General features: G+C 52.5%; 5 protein-coding genes across 5 annotated transcripts; 4 read left to right on the top strand and 1 right to left on the bottom strand.

The window, feature by feature from the left end:
• Nucleotides 1-112: 112 nt before the first annotated feature.
• E0L32_006937 (uncharacterized protein) lies at nucleotides 113-4320 on the top strand (the record flags this gene model as incomplete). The annotated part of the gene is made up of 3 exons (XM_031141625.1): nucleotides 113-171; nucleotides 224-962; nucleotides 1015-4320. The coding sequence occupies 3 exons, from the start codon at nucleotides 113-115 to the stop codon at nucleotides 4318-4320; spliced, it is 4104 nt and encodes a 1367-aa protein (XP_030994001.1).
• A 1883-nt stretch (nucleotides 4321-6203) lies between these two features.
• Nucleotides 6204-8712, top strand: E0L32_006936 (uncharacterized protein; the record flags this gene model as incomplete). The annotated part of the gene is made up of 3 exons (XM_031141624.1): nucleotides 6204-6311; nucleotides 6731-7224; nucleotides 7296-8712. 3 exons carry the CDS (start codon nucleotides 6204-6206, stop codon nucleotides 8710-8712), a joined length of 2019 nt encoding a protein of 672 aa, XP_030994000.1.
• Nucleotides 8713-10788: 2076 nt separating this feature from the next.
• Nucleotides 10789-14506, bottom strand: E0L32_006935 (uncharacterized protein; the record flags this gene model as incomplete). The annotated part of the gene is made up of 8 exons (XM_031141622.1): nucleotides 10789-10925; nucleotides 10970-11252; nucleotides 11322-11497; nucleotides 11557-12109; nucleotides 12172-12284; nucleotides 12358-12817; nucleotides 12864-12952; nucleotides 13177-14506. The coding sequence occupies 8 exons, from the start codon at nucleotides 14504-14506 to the stop codon at nucleotides 10789-10791; spliced, it is 3141 nt and encodes a 1046-aa protein (XP_030993999.1).
• Nucleotides 14507-15164: 658 nt separating this feature from the next.
• On the top strand, nucleotides 15165-16846 carry E0L32_006934 (uncharacterized protein; the record flags this gene model as incomplete). The annotated part of the gene is made up of 2 exons (XM_031141621.1): nucleotides 15165-16174; nucleotides 16228-16846. The coding sequence occupies 2 exons, from the start codon at nucleotides 15165-15167 to the stop codon at nucleotides 16844-16846; spliced, it is 1629 nt and encodes a 542-aa protein (XP_030993998.1).
• Nucleotides 16847-18313: 1467 nt separating this feature from the next.
• Nucleotides 18314-19274, top strand: E0L32_006933 (uncharacterized protein; the record flags this gene model as incomplete). The annotated part of the gene is made up of 3 exons (XM_031141620.1): nucleotides 18314-18636; nucleotides 18749-19191; nucleotides 19264-19274. The coding sequence occupies 3 exons, from the start codon at nucleotides 18314-18316 to the stop codon at nucleotides 19272-19274; spliced, it is 777 nt and encodes a 258-aa protein (XP_030993997.1).
• Between the last annotated feature and the right edge of the window lie 248 nt (nucleotides 19275-19522).

Here is a 19522-nt window from a genome sequence, read left to right as displayed (position 1 = left end):
TCCCACTCACTCTCCTCCTTTCAACTTTCAACGAGTACTACTTGGTCATCGTCTATTGTGGTTTCAACCAAGTGAAATACGTCCGCGACATTGGCCGCTCCAGTAGCACGTCATGGAAATCCCAGCGACCGGGCTTTCCGTTGTATACGACCCGCCAGACCCTTCAGTTGAGTAAGTAGTGTTCCCCTAGGATACACAAGGCTGTGCTAGATTTCATGACTAGAGCTGACGACATGGGTAGTATCGTATTTGTGCATGGCTTCACAGGCCATCCTCAGCGGACATGGACTCATATGAAAGGAGATGTTGGGGCTTTGCAGGACGAAGTCAATGACGACACGCCAATAGAACCGCCCGCAAAATCGCGCAAACTGGGTCCGTTTTCGAGGCCTTCGCGGACGACGCCTGCGACTGGTCAGGTCTACTGGCCTCGGGACTTGCTCCCTAGGACCATACCAAAGGCTCGTGTCTTGACCTACGGTTATGACACTCGCATGAGTCACCGTCTGGGAGTTGCCTCAAGCCAGAGCACCGTTTATGATCATTCGGGGGGGTTCCTTGTAGAACTCGCATCGAAACGCACTGAGCAACCTCAGCGCGCTCTTATTTTCGTTGCTCACAGCCTCGGTGGCATCATTGTCAAGGAAATGCTACGAAGATCCAAGAACTGCGAGACTCTACAACCAGATCGCCACCAGATTTTCAAGGCCACCAAGGGCATTGTCTTCTTTGGAACACCGCACATTGGAGCAGACCCTCGAAGCCACTTACGTGACATCGCAGAAAGTGCAATCAAGGCGCTCGGATTTCGTGTCAAAAAGGACATTGTGCATTCCCTACTGCCGTCTTCGGAAAGATTGAAGGAGTTGAGAGACGAGTTCGGTCCCATGGCACAGCAGCAAAACTGGTCCATCTACTCGTTTCAAGAGGATCTTGGAATGGCTGTTCTAAACAATAAAAAGGTGAGATACCCTCTGTTATCTGTAGCTTTCAAGACCTGATCACGATTTGCAGGTCGTCGAAGATGTCTCGTCCTGCATCGGCAACCAAGCCATCGAAACAGTACTGCGTATTGGCAGGGATCATCGAGACATGTGTCGCTTCACTAGCCTACATGATGTCGAGTATCTGAAGGTCGCCAATGGGCTGCTGGACATATACAGAAAGACACAGCCTCTACTCAGCCAACTCTCCAGAGTCTCCCCATTTGACAATACACACTTCACTTCAGAACAGAGGAGTTGCCTTCTTGACAGTCTGCGTTTCGACGAAATTGATTCACGACATCTCACAATACGGTCCGCCCATCGGAAGACTTGTAGATGGCTTCTCACGGAACCCACATTCCTCGCTTGGCTAGACACTGAAAACTTACCCGAGCACCACGGTTTCTTGTGGATCAAGGGAAAGCCTGGAGCGGGGAAATCAACTTTGATGAAGTTTGCTCTAGCTAGTGCTCGGAGAACGATGAAAGAAAAGACCATCGTCTCCTTCTTCTTCAACGCACGCGGTGACGATCTGGAGAAGTCCACCGAAGGGATGTACCGCTCTCTCCTTTTACAGCTACTCGAGCAAATGCCCGCTCTCCAAGAAAGGTTCGATCTTCTTGGCCTCAATGCCAAGTGCCTTTCTCGGGTCAGATGGTCGATTGAATTGCTCAAACATCTTTTTGAATTAGTGGTTGAAGGGCTGGAGGACAACTCCGTCATCTGTTTTATCGATGCCCTTGATGAGTGCGACGAATTTCAGATTCGAGACATGATCAAGCACCTCGAGCAACTCAGTGAAATGGCAGCAGAGCTTCATCATGAATTTCGCATATGCTTCGCAAGTCGATACTACCCACATATCAGCATCCGTCGCTGTATACACTTGGACCTCAGTGGTCAAAAGGGCCATGACGAAGACATCAGGAACTACATCGAGAACGAGCTAGTGATAGGCCCTGACACTTCCTCCGCCGCCTCAATCCGCTCCAGTCTATACGATAAAGCTTCAGGTGTCTTCTTGTGGGTCATGCTGGTTGTTGATATTCTAAACAAGGAATACGACGCTGGGCATCAAGGCGACAAACTTCTTCGCAAGTTGAGAGAGGTTCCAAGTGATTTACACGCATTATTCAGTGACATCCTGACTCGGGATCGTCGAGATGTCAAGGAGCTTCTGCTTTGCCTTCAATGGGTTCTTTTTGCTCGAAACCCACTGACTCCAAAGCAACTATACTACGGAATCTTGGCGGGAACCTGCGCAGAGGACCTGGACTGCCGGGATAAAAAGCAGTTGCCAGACGACTTGATCCAAAAGCGTCTCTTGAACGACTCAAAAGGATTAATTGAGTTCACTAAAACCGAAAGGCCAGTGGTTCAGTTTATTCATGAATCAGTTGTGGACTTCTTGCTTCGGGATGGCGGCATGAACATCCTTACTGCCGATCCAGTCCAAAAGGGCCGCGGAACTGGTCACCAGATCCTAGTGAAGAGCTGCTTGACCTACCTTCGTTTCAGCATCTCACACCGAGTCATTGACGATCGTCGGCTACACGACGATGGTGGCAAGAAATTGAAGAAACGTCTGCCTCTGCTCAGATATGCCACTGACAATGTCCTCTGGCATGCCGGTCAAGCCGCAGGTTTTGGACTGGATCAGTCGGAATTCATTCAGAACTTTGCACGTCGGGACTGGATTAAAGTTGCCAATATTCTCGAGAGGCATGCCGTTCGCCGTTACACAGCAGACGCCAGCCTGCTCTACATCATGGCCGATCGAGATTTCGGCAACCTTATTCGACATCACCCACCGGGGCAGTCCTGCTTTGATGACGAGAACGAGCGGTATACTTGTCCTTGGATCGCAGCACACGCCACCAGCAGTCTTGAGGCCATCTGCGCGCTGAGGCAACGCACGCTCGATAGTTCACCACCAGATTCACTTGTGCATGTTGCTTGTCAAAGTTACGCTCGTGACACTCCAGAACCCTGTTACAGGCGTAGCTTCAGACTAGAGCCTAAGGTCTCTCTAGCGTCTCAGGTCTCGAGCGCAGAAGACTGGATATATCTCGCGTCAATCCTCGAGGCTGGTGTTGATGAGGAAACCTACTACCAAATGATGTATCTGCTTTTGGATGGTGCAGTAAGAGCAGATAAGACACTTCTCGCGCAGCATATTTTCACTGCCAACCCGTCCTTGACATCGATCGACGACAGGCAGCATCTACTATACAAAGCCGTCATGAATGGCGCTAATGGGGTAATCCCGTTATTAATAGCAAATGGCGTTAACATCAACAAGGAGTTATGTCATGGCCACAACGCATTGACTAGTGCGATACGTTCTGGCCAACTTGATACCGCGCAGGTTCTCTTGGACCACGGAGCCGCCATAGAGTCTATCGACAGTAAAGGACAAACGCCTCTTATGTTGGCAGTTCAATCACATTGTGGTGAATCCAACATGATGGCAAGATTGCTTCTTGACCGAGGGGCAGACCTTGAGACCCGAGACATCAATGGCCAAACAGCGCTGCTTTATGCTGGTTGCAGTTCTCAAAATCTAGCCGGAAGAACTTTGGAGACACTTCTGGATCGAGGAGCAAGCATCGAGAGTAAGGACAAGGATGGCCGAACAGCTCTGTCCTGTGCCGCTCAGACATTCAAGTCTTTCCATCCAGATGTTGATACGATCGCCACAAATCTACAGATCCTCCTCAGCCGAGGCGCGGACATTGAAAGCAAAGATAAACTCGGCCGGACACCATTGTCACTGGTGAGGCCTATTCCCCATATGGAATTATTGATAGACTCTGGTGCAAATATCGAGTCGAGAGATGACGAAGGGAGGACACCACTGCACTGGCATGCTCGAGGCCTTAATGTCGAAGCCGTCAAGTGTCTTCTTCAAAGAGGTGCTAGCGTCAACGCGAGGGACTTTTCTGGCGCAACACCTCTGGTATCGGCTGTGCGGTATCTAGGTTCGAGTTGTTACGTATTTAATATCATGGTCCTAGAGCTCCTCGTCGATGGGGGAAATATTGATAGCTTTGATGAAGAAGGCCGCACGGCGCTGATGTGGGCGGCATCTTCAGGCAACTCTGCGATTGTCAAGTGGCTCTTGGGACGAGGGGCAGTCCCTTTCCACAAAGATCTGAAGGGTGATGATGCTTTGAGCATCGTCTCGAAAGCTCTAGAGCTGCAGACCAGACCTAGAGATAACGATTCATTGCAGAGTAGGATGCCAGATTGGCATATACAGGAGGAACTGTCCAACTGTAGACAGCTTCTGTCATCGCGTTGGATCGGATCAAATAGAACTGAAAGTGGTTAAGATGTATGGCACACTGTTTCTCGACTAAATACAGGCGCCATACAGATTGCCAAGGGTCCATCTCGATGTTCTTGTTTATCCATGATCCCTGGGTTCAAGGTGACCATTTCACTATCATGTTTCTCTCCCAATAGCCAACGGTAGTCTTGAATGGAATAGCCTGACGTGGTGTAAGGTCTTACCTAATACATCTACCATCTAAACATTGAAGTGATCTACCTTGCCCCAGAATCCAACTCGAGTCTCCCCAGAGTAATCGTTCCGCACCTCGTTGAGCCGCGACGAAGCGTATCTTTCCTTGACGGACTTGGACTCTGAACGGGGTTGTTCCGAAACCAAGATCCCCACAGCCGATCTGGGGTTGCGTCCCAAGTATCTCGTAATGGTGCCAGCCACGTTCGAGACGGTGGGCGCCAGCATGGAGGTATGAAGGTTTGCCTATGGAGAAGTCTCCACTCCTCGACCACTCGCCCACCATGCCCTAACAGGAAGTTGCTTTTTGTATTACAGGAGGCTGAATGGATCAAGATTTATTTGCCTACCTGGAAGTGAAAGATTCGACCTGCGTGCTGACTACAAGTACTTGCAGCACAGGCTAGTATATTATTCAGGATCCTTGACAGCACGCGGCAGAGTAGCGTTACCGCACATGACAGTCGAGAACCCTGCCCGGGGTGACGTTAAGTTCCTAAACCAGGATAGATAAGCAGAATACCAGCAAGCCAAGATGAGCAGTCGCATCTCTCGGCAGGGCAGTAAGGCAGAAGATCAGTCTCAGGTCTGAGGTCTGGATGCGGAGTCGACTCCTTCAGATAACGGCAAGTGGATTCAATGCACGCTACCCATTGACTTGATCACCCAATCGCGAGCCAAGACACAAATCTCATGTGAGCTGAGCGAAATGATTAGACACTCCGGAGCGAAGGTTTAGCAGTCCCCGGCGCTACGGGCTAACATGCAAGACCCAGCCTGGAAATGTCGTGACAGCGAGTCTTGAAGACGCCAGATCCAAGTCCAGAGAGGCGAGTCGGAGACTGTGGGGGGCAGTAGCTAAGATAAGGAGTCTGCCCGATTTCCATAGAGTGATGGATGTGTACCGAGTACCTGTGGCTTGGAACCACCGTGCTAACTATTTTAGCTTACCGAGTCAAGGTTTTCGGCAGTGTACTCCGTACGGTAACTTGTTTTTGGAGTTTGGAGGGTGCGGCGGGTCACACCACCAGCACAATCACGCAAATGGTGTTGCATTCCAGCTCCCGAACATTATCTGTGCAGCGTGCCATTCGTCCAGGGCTCTTGGGGCACTCTATCTCAGCTCTAATCTTATGATATTCCATGGTTATCTCAACTCGCATGGACCCCTCTTTACAGCTCGTCTGCACGCGACCCTGCTTTTGCGTCATAAACCATGATAAACCAAGAGCCATTCTTTGCGCTTCACCATTCATTTCAGAGCACTATCAACCAGTTCTTCCCCATTGGCCACTGCTCTTTGCTGATCTCCGGCGCTACTGATCTCCTGTCCGGCGCCGGTGTCTTCCGTTGGCAAACGAGACTTGCCAAAATGTGCCTGTACTGGACGATACCTAAAAAGCCACATCCCTGTCGGATGCTGGCCCGGGCCAAGTTCCATTTTCCAGAAGCGCTAGAATAGGCATAAATTCGAGTTCTCCAGGTCGGTCCAGCCCAGTTCCGACGCCATCACCGTCTCTGGTCTAGTTTGCAGGTTTACAGTAGTGCGCCAATGGAGAGCAGCACCAACGTCAACGTTACAACGGGCGAACATATACGCCTCTGCCAACCAAAAAGAGAAGAATACCGGCACTGATTGACGGCTATCATTTATCATTCCCACGTCTGTTGCTCTACCTAATCTGGTAATGATGGGCCGATGTGGTGCTCCCCTCAGAGGATTCTCTCCCACCGTCGCCGCCGCCGGATATCATCAGGCCAGCGTGCCTGGCCGTCAGCGAGTCCCTCTCCCCCAGATGGTAATTGACCAATGACCCTTGCATGGCCTTGACTTGACGCTACTTCAACCTAATCGCTTCGACACATGTTTCACTCCGGGAGGCGATGTGGGACCAGCCTGCCGTTGGACACCATCTCATCCCGTCTCGTTGCTCTCAGTGTGGACGACCAGGATGTAGGCTGAAATTGTATGGTGTGCTTTGTCCAGACCGTTGCGTGGGCTCCGACCTGACATGTGCCGTGTGGTCGATATCTATGTGCCCCAGCCCTACCTCCATGCCACCTCGTTTGTCAACATTATTACCTACTCCGAATGATAGCTTTTGCCCCATCTTTGTAACTATTTATGAACCGCTGTCCCTCGCTTAGTCTCGAGCCTTTTCTCCCCTGCTGTGCTCTCTCCACACACTGTACCTATCCCTGACCTGTCACTTCCCAGCCAGAGCCTGAATCTGTCTTGGAGGTAAAGATGAGCCAGACCGTCAACCTCGACCGGGCTGAGATTGCCCAGGCCGCTCTTGCTAGTGAGGGCGTCAATCCGGGGCCTGCCATTGGATCCCTAGAGGAGACCAAGGCCAAGGAGACGACCATGAACGCGGCACAGGCGGACGTGACCCTCGGCTTCGCTGCCTCAGCGGATGAGGAGTTTGAGAAGCCCACTGAGGAAGAGCTGCACACTCTGCGCCGTGTCTCGGGCAAAATTTACTGGCCAGCTTACACCATCGCGTTCTGCGAGCTGGCTGAGCGGTTCTCGTACTACGGCACCACCATCCTCTACACCAATTTCGTCCGAAGCCCTCTGCCCCCAGGATCGACCACGGGTTCCAACCCTGCATCCAATGGCGTCGCAGGTGCCCTTGGGATGGGAGCGAAAGCCGCGCAAGGGATCTCGTTGTTTAACCAGTTCTTCGCGTATCTGATGCCTATTCCTGGGTGAGTCTGAAGCAACATCTCTCTCAGTAGCACATCTCACCACTCACTAACAATCTCCCGCCTTTGCGCAGTGCATACATCGCCGATGCCCGTCTCGGACGGTACAAGACCATTCACATTGCCATCCTCGCCTCCTTCGTCGCCCACATCATCCTCGTCGCCTCCGCTGCCCCTGAAGTGATCAAGCACAAGGACAGCTCCTTCGCCGCTTTCATCGTCGGCCTGCTGTGCCTGTGCGTCGGCACGGGCCTCTTCAAGGCCAACATCTCGCCGCTGCTGGCCGAACAGAACCACGAGCGCGGCGGCATGCACATCAAGGTCCTCAAGAGCGGCGAGCGCGTCATTGTCGACCCGGCCGTCACCAACACCCGCATCTTCCTGTACTTCTATTTTGCCATCAACATCGGCTCCCTGGCGGGCCAGCTGTCCATGGTCTACGTGGAGAAGTACATCGGCTTCTGGCTCGCGTGGTTGCTGCCCACGGTGCTCTTCGCCGCCTGTCCCATCGTCCTCCTCCTCAACAAGAAACGCTACACCCTCAACCCTCCCACGGGCTCCGTCCTTTCCAAATTTTTCCACATGTTCGCCTGGGTTATGAAGGGCAAGTGGACCCTCAATTTCGCGCGCATCAAGCGCGAGTTCACGTGGGACGTCGCCCGCCCGTCCAACATCCCGCCCCAGGACCGCCCCAGCTGGATGACCTACGACGACGAGTGGGTTGACGAAGTGCGCCGCGGCTTAAAAAGTGTTCGCGTCTTCTTGGCATTGCCGGTGTTCTTTTTAGCTTATAACCAGATGACGGGCAATCTGACGACGCAGGCGTCGACGATGGAGCTGCACGGCGTGCCCAACGACATCATCCAGAACCTGAACCCCCTTTCCATCCTCATCCTCATCCCCATCCTCGACCGCATCGTCTACCCGGGCCTGCGCAAGATGGGCATCAACTTCACCCCAATCAAGCGCATGACCGTCGGCTTCTTCTTCTCGGCCCTGTCCATGGTCGCCGCCGCCGTCACGCAGCACTACATCTACACCATGGGCCCCTGCGGCAAGTACCCGACCGACAACGAGGGCTGCACCGCGCCCATCAACGTGTGGGTGCAGTCCCTCCCTTACATCCTGGTCGGCATCAGCGAGATCTTCACCAACACGACCTCGTACGAGTACGCCTACTCCAAGGCGCCCGAGAACATGAAGTCACTCGTCATGTCGGTCAACCTCTTCATGAGCGCCATCTCTTCGGCCATCGGCCAGGCCTTCACCCCTCTCTCAGGCGATCCCCTGCTGGTGTGGAACTACGTGGTCATTTGCTGCATAGCCGTGGTCGGCGGAACCGTTTTCTGGTTTTGCTTCCGTAACCTCGACAAGGAGGAGGACCACTGGAACAACCTGGCGCGGTCCAAGTACAAGGGCAACAACCAGCCGCTGGCGCATGACGCCGAGTCGCCCATCGAAGAGCCTACGCCGGCCAAGAAGGACGGGTAGATCTTGGGGACTGTCGAAGAGCGAAAAAGGAGTTCGTGATTTTCTTCATGGTTATCTACTAGGGTCCCTTCCTTTTACTAGGGAACCTCTGCTTAGAAGGGAGTGAATTACTGGGTATTTATGTCTCTTGGAGATTTGAGACTGGCGCATCAATATACCCCTTTTCCATGACATCCTTAAGTGTTCTCTCATCTCCATTCTATACACTCAATTCGTCATATGCATGCCATTTCGTGCTATTCCATTGACATCGTGATCCCAGCTACCCATCTTCCAGTGTTGCCCTCTCGCGGTACGCGTGCCGAGGCTCTTTTCCCCTGCTGATTCAAGGTTTTGATGCTCCGAAGATCCCTAGCGCAAAGGCAGGTGCAAAGCGGCGACACTACGGGCAAATAACGTCGGTGGCTCTCCACTGCCGGCCTAGCCTCCGGCGCTACGATAAGAATGTACCGGATACCTCTTTGCTCGTACAAGCAACAGAAGCCAGATGCAACCCACACGGATCTGCCAAGATCGCACTAAATGTTAAACTAGACCTCGGGACGCACAACGAAGGGGTCTGGTGGATGTCATGATGACCTATGAGCTCAGTGCTAGGGGGCAGACAAAAACAGGGCTCTGCAGGATGCGCGCGCGTGAGTGCTTGCATGAATGGGGTAAACGAGGGAGCACAGAGTCTGGGGAAGACAAAGTGATCGACAAAACTTGCTTTGCCAAGATCCAATAGCTTGGAGGAGAAGCACAGCATTCCGCCATGGTTTTGTTCGTCCGTTGCTATGTTGCACATTCTTTCTCCAAAACCCAAGGTTTACTCCGTGGGAATGCGGCGGGCTTGAGTGGGAATTGGTGGATCGACACTTTTGGCTATTTAAATATGGGGGGATGCTGAAAAAAGAAACCGGTTGCTTTATGATTAAATCTATGATCTGCGCAGTTGACTTTCTTATTCTCGAGTCAAGATGGAACAGTGTCTTGGGTTCGGGGCATGACTTCCGGAGCAATCAAGTCTCGTACACTGTTAGACACTTTGTCTCATATACGTAGAAAGACTGGATGGAGATGGACATGGCTCAAATGTGAATAGAGTTCAATGAACATTCGCAGTCTGGTGACTTGGACATCCGCGTTGCGTATGAATTTACCAAAACGGTCAATGGAGGACCTTGTACTGCCTATACAACCCGCAGACCTCTGCTCGGACCCTTAATCCTCTATCGTAGTTAGATACATCTGGTCAGATCTTGCCAACACAGCTTCGATGAGTCTGACGACGCTAGGCAAGAACGACTACCCAGGATGTGTTCTCCCCTGATGCCAGGGATATGCTGTTAGCATTGACCATACGGGACGAGCCAGCACATCGTTGAGACTCAATGCCATGTGGCCTGGTGTCGCGTCCCAATAATGCTGTTTGGGCCGGTAAAGAATGGTCATAGTCCTCATCTTCTACGTCTATATCTCCAACCATCTCGGGAAACGAATAGCCAACAGTCTAGCTGCCACTCACGCTTTCTCGAACCCCAACTTCAACTTCAATCTGTACGACAAAGAAGAACACCCATGCCATCCTCCTTCTCCTCGTTGCCACCTCCTGCAAGGTCTGGGCTGCCGCCCCTCCCACCGAATTTGATGATCCCGTCATGGATAGTAATAAGACAGGCGAGTGGGCGAATTAAACAGTTTTCTACTCTGCCCATGACATCGGGAGACGTCATGCTCAAGGACCGTATCATTTAGAGCTCACCCGAGGCTCGCGGGGAGAATCGCGAGAGGCGCTGCAAGTCCGCATACTCTAGTTCGGTCTCCACACCGCCTCATGCACACATGGTGCCTGCGACTGCAAGGGCAGCAATGGCTGCTGGGGAACATGCGGCCAGAACCCGGCGTGCCAGCCGCAGCCCAACTCTGGCTCCCAGTATGTTGCTTTCAGAGACCGATTTGGGTCTTTGGGGTATTGCAAGATACTCTAAGGTGCAGTCGTCACAATGAGAAGGGCTGGCCAATAGGTCTGGATTAGATGCAATACTGGCAAGACAAGACGAGTCTATGAAAGGGGGCTATATCTGGTGCTGCATATCACCTTCCGAGCGCTTTGTCGATCGCCTTCGCTACAGAAATGGTCTTTTCCTCTCCAAATCGTCCTCCAACAACAAGAACCCCAACCGGCATGCCTGATGCCAACTCTGGATCATCTAAAGCACCCTGCATGTCAGCTAGGATCACCGCCATGAAAAAAGAAATGTTGCAGCTTGCTTACAATGCTCCCAGCTGTATTGATCACTTGGGTTTCTTGGCACATGAGCGGCCCACTCTGTGTCCGGCGCTGAGTTGTCTGCGTCGATAGTGGTGACTGGCACTGCAAGTGATGCAAACCCAAGCCAGTTCCAGACTGCGGTGTATCCCACCCAGGCATGAGACTGAACCCACTCGCGCGGTCGCAATCCCGTGAACGTCAGGGCTGGTGTAATGAGCGCGTCTATCTCGGAGTCGTTCCACCTGCGGAGATACTCCTTCTGGGTTTTGATTCTCAGCTCTGCCATCTAGGACGGTTATCTTGTCAATTTCTGTTTATCGATAACAAGGATCTCCTGAGCTTGATGCCTTCTCACCTGTTCCATCTCAGCGATCGAGAGCCTGTCGCTCTCAGAGCCTACTATCAGCCCCTGAATCAGCGGCTCGCCGCTCATATCGCAATATGACTTGGCTAAACTCCCTCCATCGGCCAAGGTAGTTTTGGTCCAGTAGTCCATAAGCTGCCCGTGATTTGAAGAATCCCAGATTGTCACTACCAACTTGTCAAAATGTGCCCAGATGACGGAAATGAACCCTGAGGGCTGTACATACCGTGATGTCCTGCTTCTTTGAGCTTCTGGGCAACAGTCTCAACAGCCCTCCGAATAGGTGGCTGAGGAAGTACCACCCCATCATCTGTGTAGTACGCAATACGCAGTGGGCGACTTGGTACCTGGGCAAGGGTGTTGTTCCATGGCAGCGGTACAGTGGTCGGGTCTTTCTTCCAGGGCTCGGCACCTAGGTATGCTTCCATGAATGTTTCGATGGTGGCCAAACTGCTAGCCATAGGCCCAGATACTGGAGGTGCAATGTATCGGCGGTTTCTGAAGATGTCATCAGCATTAGGGCGGATGTAGATATCTCGGAGCGAGCCCACATACCCTGAATCATCGAATGCAATGCGGCCGACAGACGGGCACAGCCCATATAATCCCTGAACAATAGATGGTATTCGGATTGAACCTCCCGTATCGGTTCCTATGCCGAGAATGGATCCCCTGCCTCCAATCAGGGAACTTTCGCCGCCGCTACTGCCCCCCGAAACAAGCTCTCTATTCCACGAGTGCAACGTCTGCTTGAACACGTGGTTGTACGAGTCGGACATCTGGAGTGAAGTGGTCAGTTAGAAAATGGTTGAAAGCTGTGTGTGAAGTATTTGGCACCAACCATGATCGTTTGTGGCACATTTGTCTTGACGAATGGCACAGCTCCTAGGGACTTTAGAACCTCTACTGTCACACAATCAGCTGGAGCTGGCTTGTCAATGAGCCCTACCCATCCTGAAATAAAATGGAGAATATTAGCAGTGAGAACATTACGCTTTGTTCCAATGTCTTATTCCAATGTTCTTACCCCAAGTAGTATCGTAACCTTTGACGTCAATGTTGTCCTTAAACGAGATAGGTAGGCCGTGCAAAGGCCCTATCACCCTCCCAGTAGTCGCAAGATGATTGTCTAATAGAACAGCACGCTCGAGTGCTTCATCAAACATCAACTCGGTGCAGCAGCCAACGAGCTGCTGAGCAATGGCGGCACGCTTGCAAAAAGCGCGTAAAACTTGCACAGCTGTCAGACCACCAGTGGCAATCTTGTTCAACAAATGTCGAGCATCCGTAATCTCAGTTATGGAAAGCTCTTCCGGGGTGAGAATAGAGCTCTCACGAATGTAAGCAAGGGCATTCTTGGGGAGATGTTCCATCGATGGAAGTCGCCATTCTTTCGGGATCAGCTGCTGCTGGTCGGCGCGCTTGTTCCGTGCAATTTGCTTCCACTCTGGAGTCTCCGCAGGAGTCATGATGTTTGTAACAAGGGGCTGGGGTGTTGAGTGATAGTTTCCATCGACACGGGTGCTGGGATACCACCGACACCTGGAGATTATAGCTGCCAATTTGGCCCAAGGTGCCGCGCTCTTGACCCTCGGCTGACAGACAGTACGATAGCGCATTACCTGATTAGGCAAGTAATCAAATGAGACTATGGTGTCCCATCTGAGCACATCTCCACGGCACCAACGATGATCTGCTCCCTCAAAGTGGAGCGGGCATTGCAGCTACATGTGAAATTAATCATCGTTGAGACATGGTGCGTTTCCAAAGGTGGAAGGGAATCAACTTTTTCAATCCCTGATTGAGCTTATATGTGATCTTTTAATCTGATGATATCATTACACACAGATAACCTTTCCATAGATACAGGGCCGGACATGGCGTCCGTCCGGGTAGATGGGCCGCGCCAGCGAATCGCAAACATTCCAATACATTTCCACCGTCTGCATGTGCCACGGATTCCTGGAGATGGCCCCGAGGACGGCTAATGGCCCGGATAACATCCGATATCTGCCCGTCAGGGGAGATATCGACCAGGTGATGCGACAAATGTTATCCCCTAGCGTCTTGATCAGCTGTTCCATAGGTGCGTGAGGCGCTTGCTGATTTCGCTTGCCGGTGGCGAATGCCGCCATCACGGCTGAGTATCTCCAGGCGTCTCTCATCATCGATGACAAATTGCTGTCGTCCTTGGTCAAGAGAAGGAGCTGATTTGATATCTCGACTTGCAAGTCCGGAAGCTCTCCCGTCTCCATGCCGCGCACTATCTTGATGAAGAGGTGGAAGGTGTCCATGGGACAGTCCACTAGTCCGAAGAACTCTGGGTCCATGATGCAGCGCTGCTGGTCGGTGAAAAATAGAGTTCTTCCCTTGTTCAAGAGAACGTTCCAGAGGTCGTACCACATGATGAGGGAAAGAAGTTGCCTGAACCCAGGGATCTGGTGACAGCATGTCTCCAAGTCTAGGTTGGTGGTACAGCAGTGTTTGACCAGGGCTTCGGCTCCAGAGACGTGGCCTTGCCAGTCACCAAAGGGGCCCTCGTACACATCGAGAAAGCCCAGTGTGACCACGCCGAAGATTGCCATGATGTCGCCGTCCTTGATCGCGTTGCCCACGCCGCGCAAGGCATCCAGTCGTAGTGTGAGATACTCCACATCCTGTCCGTCTGCCAACAAGCACCGGTCGTGCCTCACACGCTGCTGCATCAACTTCCATACGCTGGTAAGAGATGCTCGCGCCGGTGGGCTTGATGGACCGAGGGAATCTATCGCATTCTCAAACTTGCTTTCGAAAAAGTCCAAAAACATCTCGTGGTGAGTCGCCCAGTTCGTGTCGTTGTAAAGGTCTTCGACGTGCAATGGCCTTTCGATAAGGCATAGCTCTTGCCGGATGAGTGAAAGGTTTGTGGCATTGTCCGAGGCTTTGGGCTGCCATCTTGAGGTCTTGTTCAGCCGTGATGATTCTCGACTGGTTGTGGCGACTGTGGTTGCGGTTGTGGTCCACTTGATCTTGTTCCGGTATCCTCGACACACGACACCAGCCTGTAGGCAAGGTGTGCAAGTGGGACGGTTCAGATCGCATTTGACATCGCGGCTCTTGCAGGTCAAACAGTCCCGGTCCCGACGAAAGCCGCGTGGTTTACCCCGTGCCTGCTTGACAATTCCCTGGGACGCCATTGTCAAGGAACAAGCGGGCTGATCAAGACTTAGAAGACCCAGCCTTCTCCCCAAAGGGGAACCATTCAAAGATGGGACAATGAGGGGAAGTGAGAAGGATCGCCTTTAGGACCAAGACAAGGGAACGGGGAATATTTAACCTCAGATTGGCAAGCAATCAAACGGTCAAGTCTTGCCTTGAATGCGGGGTAAGCTGCATGTTATCAAGACAATGCCGCTAAAGGGGGTCCACGCCTCACAAGGGCGAGGCGTGGCGTCGAAATCAAGACCAGTGAGCTGGGATAAGGAGCAGCGCCAAACTCAATTAGGAAGGGAATCAAAATGAGTCTGGAACTAAAGAGCATCACAAGATAACTGGCAGTCCTGGATGCTCAACGCTTATCTTGATCGCATTGAGTGACGATCAACTCACAAGTTGAACTATTCTCCGATAGCCCTCACACCAATGCCGTCTTTCTCACGTCTGGGCATAGTCAATTCTTAAGCCTCCAATGCATTTCTGTCTAATAGTAGATCCCAAAGTACAGAACCCCAATCTCCCACTTCCTCCCGGCCCCCGTCGTTGTATATATAACTGCCGGGGCTCTCTACCAATTCAATATGTGGCATTGATGGCCAAGGCAGTCAACCACCTTCTGTATTGGTACTCTCTTTGACAATGGCGCACGACGCATCCGAAGCTTCTACCTTCTTACCACCAGGGACAGTGCAGATCCTTCGTGTCCATGGCGAACTCAGCGCCGATGAGATCGTGCTGGTTCCCAAGCCGTCCGACCACCCCGATGACCCTCTCAACTGGTCCAAGTTTCGCAAGCTCGTCCATGTGTTGAACATCTACTTGTACGTGTTCACTGTGGGCATCGGCGCGACTTGCACCTACTCCTATTTCGTCGACATCTCCAAAGACACCGGCATCACTCTCACGCAACTCAATCTCGGCACCGGCTTCATCTTCTTGCTGGCCGGTTGGGGCAATCTGCTCTGGCAGCCGCTCGCTCTTTCAGTCGGGCGCAGACCTGCGTACCTCCTGAGTCTAATCAGCATTGCAGCAGTCACCGAAGGAACTGCTTGGGTTACCAATTTCCCGCAGTGGGCGGCCGTCCGTATCCTCTACGGCTTCCTTGTGGCACCTGTCGAGACTCTTCCCGAAGTCAGCATTCCGGATGTATATTTCGCCCATGAGCGTGGTGCTTACATCGGTGTCTATTCCCTCGTTCTGAGTGGTAGCAATTTCATTGCACCGCTCATCGCGGGTTTCATGAATGAAGCTGTGGGGTGGCGATGGGTGCAGCATTGGGCCGCCCTGCTCATTCTGGCCAATTTTATCATCTCATACTTTACACTTGAAGAGTCCATGTACTTCAGAGGTACTGTCGAGGCTGATGTCTCGGCTGAGCTGGTGGAAGTACCTAGACCGGCTGGATCTCTCGAGAACGGGGATGAGCCCAAGGACAAGACCCAGACTCCCGTGCAGGGTACGGCGTCACAGATCCCTGGACAGTCTACAGAAGTGCGGCGGAAGACGTACAAGGAAAAGCTAGCGCTCTTCTCGCCGACTCATCTTACTCTCAAGCAATGTTTCACTACTTCTTGGAGGCCGATTCTCATCTTCTTCCAGTTCCCGAACATCACTTGGGCTGGGATTCAGTATGGCTTCACCAATGCATGGTCAGTCATCCTCACGATCTTCCCCTGGAAGCTTTCGTTGACATTTGTCACAGGTACTCTGTCTATAACGCAACTGCGTCGGCAATCCTATCCGCACCCCCTTACAACCTAAACTCTGGGATGGTGGGTGTGACTTACCTCGCACCACTGGTTGGTGCTGCCATCGGAGCATACGTTTCCGGACCTCTGTCGGACAAAATGGTGCTCAGGCTGGCACACCGTGCCGGCGGCCTGAGAGAGCCCGAGCATCGTCTGTGGGGTCTCCTGTCCTATGCCATCATCCTTCCCATTGGACTACTGCTCTGGGGCATTGGCGCGGCGCATCAAACATCCCTCGCCGTTCTGCTTGTGGGCTCGGTGTTCTGCGGTTACGGGATTATTGCCGGCGGCTCTTACGCGATTTCGTACAACGTCGACTCGTTCAAGGAGATTGCTGGCGAGTCCCTGGTGTCCTTGATCCTCTGCCGAAACACCATGACCTTTGCATTTAGCTACGCCATCACGCCGTGGATCAATGCCTCGGGCCTTCAGAACACCTTTATCGCGGTAGGTGTGATTGCCTTTGTCAGTGGCATGATGGTGTTGCCAATGATCTGGAAGGGCAAGGCGTTGAGGATCAACTCTGCACCCCGCTATTGGAGATACGCGGCGGATCAGATGATCACACACTAATGATAGAGACCGACTAAATGCTTTAGCCATTCCTGAAACGATGAGAATCTTGGATGTGGTTGTAGCTTCAAGTTAGAAAAGGCGTTTATTGACCAACCATGGGTATCAGACCTCAACACTGGTGGCTGCACTGGTCACACCTGTTGGACAAACCACAATACATTACCCATTTCAGCAATTGACTCCATTCTTGATTGGCCAACCCCATGGACATCTAGATACTTGTGGCTGTGCCACAAATTACCCTGTTTTGATTACCGATCATGACAAAAGGGCCAATTCTTCAATTGTGGGGAGTGGGAGTGCAATTGGACTGGAGGTGATGATGCTCCGGGCTGCCTGAATATTGACTCAACGGAAGGTCTGGCACTTTGCGAGTTGATCTTGGAATGGCACTTGCGACGCTTGTGCCCGTTTCACCCAAGCATGCAGCCAACACAGCTCCCGCCTCCCCGACAGTAGAGCGCCAGACTGGTTTGAACAAGCCTGCCTTATGAAGACGCCTGGACTTCCCAAGGGAGACCGCCCGGGCACCTGTTTCCTACCTCATACCTTCCTTCCATCTATCCTAGATGTGCCATGGACCAGAAGGTACCACTTCTTGGCAGGTAGGGCGGCAAAACCGCTACCCTCCGAATCCGCTTGTGATGCGATCGAGGGTGACTACCACTGTGTGCAATACATGTTCACTGTCCAGAAGCAGCAGGCTGCATACAACGTGATGTATTTACTTCCACCCCCGTTGGCATCTCGGTTGCCCACATTGAATCTGTGAAATGTTGCCAGGCAAGTCACGGCCAAAGTACTTGTAGTCGACGTGCTGTTGACTGAAGCATCCAGCCATGCATCAAATCCATCAGCTTTAGGCAGTGGGATAACCCTTGCGAGTTCCAGAGCAGGCATATACGTTGCTGACATGGGTTTCTCCCTGGGTTGACTTAGTTCAATCCTTGTGGTAACGGACATCTGCGCCATACACCGGAGAGGAAGGGACTCGGTCAGCAATCGCCCTCGTGCTCCTTCTTGATATTGGCAGCGTCAAACTAGAGCTCGTTCAATCCGGAGGGCAGCTCTTGCCAATCTGGACTCCGGCCGCCTTCCCCTTGGTTTGAAATTCGGGATCACTCCAGCAGGCTCCCGCTGTCATGTGCCTGTGAGTATCCCCAGGAATGTGCACCTGGGTCTCTTCATCGCAAGACGAAGCAGGAGCACATCAATTGAAACCCGAGGCCAAGCCGTGCCAGAGCAACCATAAAAAAGCTCTCCCATCCTCGTCCGTCATGGGTTAGCTGTTATTCGTCTTCTTCATCTTCATCTTCTTTTATTCTTCAGTCTGAACCTCACATCATCCGGCGTATCCGTCGTCGATAATCGGCGGCTTTAACTCCTCCTCGGCTCTGTTGCTTGATATGAAGGGTGGCGCTGTCTCCAGATCTCACCTCATTCTTACTACCTTGAGACATCATCATGGCGCATCAATTGCCGCATCAGTTACCACAGAACCTACCCCAGCCCGACTTCGTTGTCATCAGACCTTCCCTAGATGATCTCGGTACCCAACTGCCCCGTCTCGTCAAAATACCAGCAGCCCAGCAGGACGTTCTCCAGCAGATACTTGCTCGGCTGGATGCTGTTGAGATTCGTCTCACTAGCATAGAGACAAGGGCCGAGAACGAGAGACTCCGGAAGCAGAACGCACATCGGTTGGCTAGTGACCGTCACAGCATACTCCTTCCCCTCCTTGATCTTCGAACCGGCCGCCGCAGCTATGACTGGACAAGAGCGATCAGGTGCATAAGGGTTTCAGCCTTCTGGGCATGTGGCAGGAGCTTTCTTCCGTCAAGCCGCGTTGCAAGTACAAAGCCTGCGGCAAACAGACCAAGACCCAAAACCGGCGTCCAGGAGTCGGCCTTGCACATCCTGTCCTCAATGGCCAGGCCGGCCAAGTTGCCAGGGAAAGACCCTCGCCCAAGTTCGCGATGCTAGGACGGTCGGTCTCATTCGCTTCCTCACCGAAGTCCTCGGTGAGCTTACGAGTGGAGTGGGATACATCTCCCACGCCAAGAAGGCGATGCAAATGCAAGTCGGCATTAACGACGTCGGATGGCAAACGATCATGGCTCGCGCGGCATACCCGTATGCCCTGGCACGCAAGTTTGGCGTCGGCGGCCTGATCTTCCTGCCTGTCACCACAAAGATGTACCAGTCGAACCGCTTCCCAAAGGCCTCGGGTATCCTCGACATTCTCCAGCGCATCAAGGAGGCGGATGAGTCGAGAGTCCTCCTCACCATCGCCGAGCATAACATCGTCTATCTATTTGGTTGCTTCTTGGTCTACCTGTTAGGTACAAGCCAAGTTACACAGTCGATACGGCACAATTGAAAGAGACACAATGAACACAAGACCCATGTTCCAGAGACACTGTGACAGTTCCCAATGATAAGGACACAATTGTTATCGTGGATTGATCAACCACGGTCCCCCGACAGCAAAGGTCCGACCGCAAAGGCCCTCAAGCCCGACCTCTTAACACCGTGTATGTACATCCTTGCTACCCGCCGCACAGCGGCGTTGTCACCTCCACCTCACATCCCATTTCGCCTCTTGCCGTTGACCACCTGGCAGCTCCATCCGGCGATCAAGACAATAATTCGAGCGGGCAGCCTTGAGTAAGT

This window comes from Thyridium curvatum, assembly GCF_004353045.1.
Source record: "Thyridium curvatum strain D216 chromosome Unknown NODE_41_length_360454_cov_79.457556, whole genome shotgun sequence".
NCBI lineage: Eukaryota > Fungi > Ascomycota > Sordariomycetes > Thyridiales > Thyridiaceae > Thyridium > Thyridium curvatum.
Note: the sequence above shows the minus strand (reverse complement) of the source record. Positions and strands in the feature narration are given on the sequence as shown.